A 7,510-nucleotide genomic window follows, 5' to 3' on the forward strand; every position below is an offset into this window, starting at 1 on the left:
CTTCTATGTTGTTTTGGTCCCGTGACTAACACTCTGTAAGAGAGTGAAGAGAACCCTTGCACCTGGGCAGATACTGTGTGTGAGTGAGTGACTGTGTGAGAGAGAAGTCGGGCATCTTGCTCATTACAATATCTGTGGTGCTGCTCGTACAACATCATTTAGCTGACTCTACCTTTAAGCTCTCATCCTAGAATCTACCAGAAATCAGACCCCAACACCTACAAAACATTATATATTATATAAGTTATATTAATTTTTATTACAAGTCTATTTAATAATTATTAATTAATTATTACATTGTCAATTTTTAATTTTTGATTTTTTAAATTATTATTATTACTATTATTATTATTCCGTTTTAAATATAATAATATAAATATAATATAAAAATAACAAAATAAAAAATAATAAATAAAAACTAATTTTGACTTCAGGGATTCCTCAGAGCTGTAAGACTTGTGACCATGTTGAGGTAAGTCATAATGTCAATTATTACTTTTACATACCTGCAGGAGTCAGGCACAGTCTCAAGGCCAGGTGTGTACTGACCAACCATTCATACTGGGATAGAGACAGTCCTGTGTTCTGCTTTAGTAATATAAACACAGTCTCAAAGCCAGGTGTGTACTGACCAACCATTCATACTGGGATAGAGACAGTCCTGTGTTCTGCTTTAGTAATATAAACACAGTCTCAAAGCCAGGTGTGTACTGACCAACCATTCATACTGGGATAGAGACAGTCCTGTGTTCTGCTTTAGTAATATAAACACAGTCTCAAAGCCAGGTGTGTAGTGACCAACCATTCATACTGGGATATAGACAGTCCTGTGTTCTGCTTTAGTAATATAAACACAGTCTCAAAGCCAGGTGTGTACTGACCAACCATTCATACTGGGATATAGACAGTCCTGTGTTCTGCTTTAGTAATATAAACACAGTCTCAAAGCCAGGTGTGTACTGACCAACCATTCATCCTGGGATATAGACAGTCCTGTGTTCTGCTTTAGTAATATAAACACAGTCTCAAAGCCAGGTGTGTACTGACCAACCATTCATACTGGGATATAGACAGTCCTGTGTTCTGCTTTAGTAATATAAACACAGTCTCAAAGCCAGGTGTGTAGTGACCAACCATTCATACTGGGATATAGACAGTCCTGTGTTCTGCTTTAGTAATATAAACACAGTCTCAAAGCCAGGTGTGTAGTGACCAACCATTCATCCTGGGATAGAGACAGTCCTGTGTTCTGCTTTAGTAATATAAACACAGTCTCAAAGCCAGGTGTGTAGTGACCAACCATTCATACTGGGATATAGACAGTCCTGTGTTCTGCTTTAGTAATATAAACACAGTCTCAAAGCCAGGTGTGTACTGACCAACCATTCATACTGGGATATAGACAGTCCTGTGTTCTGCTTGTAGTCATGCAGGATTTTAGCTGTTTTCATATTTTATCATTGGACAGTTTAATTGATAAATCCCCAGCATTCCATGTAACATTGAATAAATACATTTGATGAGTTACTTTGGTTAATGGGCCAGTTTCCCGGACACAGATTAAGTCTAGTCCTGGACCTTAAAACTTCTTCGAGATAGGGGGCGCTCTTTTAATTTTTGGATAAAAAACGTTCCCGTTTTAAACAAGATATTTTTGTCACGAAAAGATGCTCGACTATGCATGTAATTGACAGCTTTGGAAAGAAAAAACTCTGACGTTTCCAAAACTGATAAGATATTATCTGTGAGTGCCCCAGAACTAATGCTACAAGTGAAACCAAGATGAAGTTTCATACAGGAAATGCCCCAGAATCTGAAGGCGCTGTGTTCCAATGTCTCCTTATATGGCTGTGAATGCGCCAGGAATGAGCCTGCCCTTTCTGTCGTTTCTCCAAGGTGTCTGCAGCATTGTGACTGATTTGTAGGCATATCATTGGAAGATTGACCATAAGAGACTACATTTACCAGGTGTCCGCCCGGTGTCCTGTGTCGAAATTATTGCGTAATCTCTAGGTCCACGCGTGTTCCATTTCTTCAGAAGAGAAAGTCAACTGCCACGAAGGATTTATCATCGAGAGATATGTGAAAAACACCTTGAGGATTGATTCTAAACATCGTTTGCCATGTTTCTGTCGATATTATGGAGTTAATTTGGAAAAAACTTTGCGTTTTAATGACTTAATTGACTTAATTTTCATTTTTTTTCTTACCCAAACGTGATGAAGAAAACGGAGCGATTTGTCAACACAGATAATCTTTTTGTAAAATCTGAACATTTGCTATCTAACTGAGAGTCACCTCATTGAAAACATCCGAAGTTCTTCAAAGGTAAATGATTTTATTTGAATGCTTTTCTGGTTTTTGTGAAAATGTTGCCGGCTGAATGCTAGGCTTAATGCAATCCAATAATGAAATAGCGCCCCCATAGCTTCAAGAAGTTAAAGAACTTTCTATTGAAACTTCCATTGATTTTTAGTCCAGCACTAGACTCAATTTGTGTCCAGGAAACAGGCCCCATATGTATTACTGACATGCTTGTCCTTGTTCAGGACTCCACACACTGGCTTCAGATTGAACCCTTGACTTCCACTGTCCAGGGAGTGACAATGTTCAGGTAAAATAACTACTTGTAACATTTCATTCCACCTGCTAGTGTATTTCCCCATTACCTTTGGGAATAGTCTTCTAATCCAACCTCTCCATTTGACCATTGACCCTCTCTACCATATCTTGTTGTTGCCCTCAGGCACAGGACACCCAAAGGGAGTTATGAGTGCACAGTGTCTGGGCTCCGCTGGCTGTGTGAGAGAGATGTCATTCTGAAGTATCACTTCAGGAACTGGGAACCCTACAGTCAACTTCTGAAAGGCATGCAGTACACACAAGGTGGTCCATTGCTGGACATCACTATGGAGTTAGGTGAACTGGAGGAAGTTCATCTGCCACACTTTGTCTGTTTAGGTAAAGCCATATAGAAATAGTATTCAGAAAGACATTTCCATGTAACTGAGTTTCACTTCCTGAATTAATGAATGAACTATTCTGGGAGTTTGAGTTTACTGTGATCTGGTACTGCATATTCTTTGTGTTTTAGTTGGATGAATAATACAATATTTGTCTTTCTGTCTCCTTTGTATTGTGTTGTTCAGGGACCAACCCTTCCCTGAGGAATGAGATGAAGATTCTTCATGTAGAGGAACATGGAGTGTCTTTAGAGGAAGTGTATGAGGTCACCAGATTCCATGCTAAGATTCTCCATCCCAAGTTCTCAGCTATCTCTCTGATACTGAGATTACTGTCTTGGAACGTAGATGTCCACTGTGAGCTGATGCTCTATCTGACAGTGATAAAGGATAAACTAATTCCACGCCTATACCTGTTTCCCAGTGACCCCGGCCAGATACAGGTGAGGTACCATTATTATAGAGATGACCTTAAACTGCACCACTGGTTAGTTATGTTGACACTCATTAAATGAAGATGTGTTGCTTGTTTTCTGAATCATGTTTGAATCAGACTATACATTGACTGGCTGGGTATTTTGTGCCTCGTTTCGCAGGCTGTGGAACAACAGGAAATAAAGTTTCAAGGATCTAAAAGGTTTCCCAACACAAGACCAGAGCGGTCTTTCAAACTGAAGAGTTCCTTCAGACTGAACATTCCCTGTTCTACCTCCATCAATCCACCGGTACAGTTTTAGTTGACTAAGAACATGAATCTGACATTTAAGTCACATTTCTATGCATTGATCTCTCCCTCTCTCAATTAAATTCAAATGCCTTTATTTGCATGGAAAACAAAACACATTGCTAAAGCAGTCTCTCTCTCTCTCCCTCCAGAGGATTCATCTCATACATAGAGACACCACACCAAGCTTTTTCAGGGCGGTTGTGAAAATGACAGGGATTGACATTGCGATGGAATTATTTGGTGATGATGAGACGACAGCGTGGAAAGAAATAGTACCAACAGGTAGGAGCCTATGTCAATCATCACTTTGTACTTTAGTACCAGATGCTGTTTAGAGTGATATTACCTAATTTTGTTTATCTTTCAGATGAATACATCTCTGACACCCGTTCAACAAGTAAGTTAACATGAGAGTTACAGTGCATTCAGAAAGTATTCAGACCCCTTGACTTTTGCCACTTTTTCTTACGTTACAGCCTCGTTCTAAAATGGATTCAATTGTTTTCTTTCCTCATCAATCTACACACAATACCCCATAATGACATCACAATACCTCATAATGACATCACAATACCCCATAATGACATCACAATACCCCATGATGACAAAGCAAAAACAGATATCACATTTACATAAGTATTCAGAACCTTTACTCAGCACAGAGTTTCTCCCATTCTTCTCTGCATATCCTTTCAAGCGCTGTCAGGTTGGATGGGGAGTGTTGCTGCACAGCTATTTTAAGGTCTCTCCAGAGATGTTAGATCGGGTTCAAGTCCGGACTCTGGCTGGGCCTCTCATGGACATTCAGAGACTTGTCCCCAATCCACTCCTGTGCTTTCTTGACTGTGCGCTTAGGGATGTTGTCCTGTTGGAAGGTGAACCTTTGCCTCAGTCTGAGGTCCTGAGCGCTCTGGAGCAGGTTTTCATCAAGGATCTCTGTACTTTACTCCGTTCATCTTTCCCTTGATCCTAACTTGTCCCCCAGTCGTTGTCACTGAAAACATCCCCACAGTATGATGCTGCCACCTCCATGCTTCACCGTACAGACTCTGCCACCTCCATGCTTCACTGTAGGGATGGTGACCGGTTTCTTCCAGATGTGAAGCTTGGCATTCAGGCCAAAGAGTTCAATCTTGGTTTCATCATACCCAGATAATCTTGTTTCTCGTGGTCTGAGAGTCTTATCATGCCTTTTGTCAATCTCCAGGCAGGCTGTCATGTGTCTTTTACTGAGGAGTGGCTTCCGTCTGGTCACTCTGACATAAAGGCCTGATTGGTGGAGTGCTGCAGAGATAGTTGTCCTTATGGAAGGTTCTCTCATCTCCACAGAGGAACTCTGGAGCTCTGTCAGAGTGACCATTGGGTTCTTGATCACCTTCTATCCAAACTGCTCAGTTTGGCCGGGCGGCCAGCTCTAGGAAGAGTCTTGTTGGTTTCAAACTTCTTCCATTTAAGAATGATGGCTACCACTGTGTTCTTGGGGATCTTCAAATGTAGAAACATCTCAAGGATGATCAATGGAAACAAGATTCATGTTGTGTGTAGATTGATTTTAGAAAAAGGCTGTAACGTAACAAAATGTGGACCAAGTCATACTTTCCGAATGCCATGTACAAACCAATGACTTGCGGGCCAGTCAACATGGTTTACTGTAGGACCTGAACTAGTCCTGATTATAAAATACTGTCTTCAAGAACAATGACATCTCCTCCAGGACTTGATGTAGATTAGCCTGGTTCTGAATGCCCCAATGACATCTCCTCCAGGACTTGATGTAGATTAGCCTGATTCTGAATGCCCCAATTACATCTCCTCCAGGACTTGATGGAGATTAGCCTGGTTCTGAATGCCCCAATGACATCTCCTCCAGGACGTGATGTAGATTAGCCTGGTTCTGAATGCCCCAGTCTGTTTTTTTATGTCTGTGAAACCGTCCCTAAATGTGAATATGTGGTATGTTTAGGTCGTTGTTTTCTCAAAACTTTTATTTTAGGAGTCTGCTTCTAAATGACTAAAATGTAAATGTACAAATGTAGTTATTTTGTAACCTGACTCTCTCAGGTGCTGTGTTGGGGGCAGGGCGTCCGCCTGAGAGAAGTCTGACTGGTTCTACAAAACTGCAGCTGCGTTCTGTACGGACAGAGTTTGTGAAACGAGTGTCAAGACCTGTCCTGAATGAACTGCTGGACGGACTCCTGCAACACACAGTCATCAACCAGGAGGAAATGGAGTCAGTGAAGGTGATCGCTGAGAGGGCAGAGAAGGCACGTGACATCATCGACATGGTGTTGAGAAAAGGAACTGAGTCGTGTTCCAGGATGATCAACCTTCTTCGGGAGATTGACCCCTATCTTTGGTCAATGCTTCAGATTAACAGTGTTGGGGTACCAACCTAATGGTAGAATGGATAGTAACAGTGTTGGGGTATCATTGTAATGGTAGAATGGATAGTAACAGTGTTGGGGTATCATTTTAATGGTAGAATGGATAGTAACAGTGTTGGGGTACCAACCTAATGGTAGAATGGATAGTAACAGTGTTGAGGTACCAACCTAATGGTAGAATGGATAGTAACACTGTTGGGGTACCAACCTAATGGTAGAATGGATAGTAACAGTGTTGGGGTACCAACCTAATGGTAGAATGGATAGTAACAGTGTTGGGGTATCATTTTAATGGTAGAATGGATAGTAACAGTGTTGGGGTATCATTTTAATGGTAGAATGGATAGTAACAGTGTTGGGGTACCAACCTAATGGTAGAATGGATAGTAACAGTGTTGGGGTACCAACCTAATGGTAGAATGGATAGTAACAGTGTTGGGGTACCAACCTAATGGTAGAATGGATAGTAACAGTGTTGGGTTACCAACCTAATGGTAGAATGGATAGTAACAGTGTGGGGGTATCATTCTAATGGTAGAATGGATAGTAACAGTGTTGGGGTATCATTCTAATGGTAGAATGGATGGTAACAGTGTTGGGGTAGCAACCTAATGGATAGTAACAGTGTTGGGGTATCATTCTAATGGTAGAATGGATAGTAACAGTGTTGGGGTACCAACCTAATGGTAGAATGGATAGTAACAGTGTTGGGGTACCAACCTAATGGTAGAATGGATAGTAACAGTGTTGGGTTACCAACCTAATGGTAGAATGGATAGTAACAGTGTGGGGGTATCATTCTAATGGTAGAATGGATAGTAACAGTGTTGGGGTATCATTTTAATGGTAGAATGGATAGTAACAGTGTTGGGGTACCAACCTAATGGTAGAATGGATAGTAACAGTGTTGGGGTACCAACCTAATGGTAGAATGGATAGTAACAGTGTGGGGGTATCATTCTAATGGTAGAATGGATAGTAACAGTGTTGGGGTATCATTCTAATGGTAGAATGGATAGTAACAGTGTTGGGGTAGCAACCTAATGGATAGTAACTGTGTTGGGGTATCATTCTAATGGTAGAATGGATAGTAACAGTGTTGGGGTACCAACCTAATGGTAGAATGGATAGTAACAGTGTTGGGGTACCAACCTAATGGTAGAATGGATAGTAACAGTGTTGGGGTATCAACCTAATGGTATAATGGATAGTAACAGTGTTGGGGTACCAACATAATGGTAGAATGGATAGTAACAGTGTTGGGGTATCATTCTAATGGTAGAATGGATAGTAACAGTGTTGGGGTATCATTCTAATGGTAGAATGGATAGTAACAGTGTTGGGGTATCATTCTAATGGTAGAATGGATAGTAACAGTGTTGGGGTATCATTCTAATGGTAGAATGGATAGTAACAGTGTTGGGGTATCATTCTAA

At 40.9% G+C, this 7,510-nt stretch overlaps 1 protein-coding gene across 2 annotated transcripts; it reads left to right on the top strand.

The window, feature by feature from the left end:
- The first annotated feature begins 428 nt into the window (after positions 1-428).
- LOC109878778 (NACHT, LRR and PYD domains-containing protein 1b allele 3-like) lies at positions 429-6,357 on the top strand. 2 transcript variants are annotated; one of them, XM_031820612.1, is made up of 8 exons: positions 429-472; positions 2,550-2,614; positions 2,747-2,961; positions 3,150-3,406; positions 3,560-3,688; positions 3,840-3,972; positions 4,058-4,087; positions 5,752-6,357. In XM_031820612.1, the coding sequence occupies exons 2-8, from the start codon at positions 2,607-2,609 to the stop codon at positions 6,084-6,086; spliced, it is 1,107 nt and encodes a 368-aa protein (XP_031676472.1). In that variant the 5' UTR covers positions 429-472; positions 2,550-2,606; the 3' UTR covers positions 6,087-6,357. The 2 variants fall into 2 exon arrangements, with proteins under 2 accessions (XP_031676472.1, XP_031676471.1); XM_031820611.1 differs by lacking the exon at positions 429-472 and having other exon boundaries at positions 2,479-2,614.
- The last annotated feature ends 1,153 nt before the right edge of the window (positions 6,358-7,510 follow it).

This window comes from Oncorhynchus kisutch, unplaced genomic scaffold, assembly GCF_002021735.2.
Source record: "Oncorhynchus kisutch isolate 150728-3 unplaced genomic scaffold, Okis_V2 scaffold3549, whole genome shotgun sequence".
Lineage (NCBI taxonomy): Eukaryota > Metazoa > Chordata > Actinopteri > Salmoniformes > Salmonidae > Oncorhynchus > Oncorhynchus kisutch.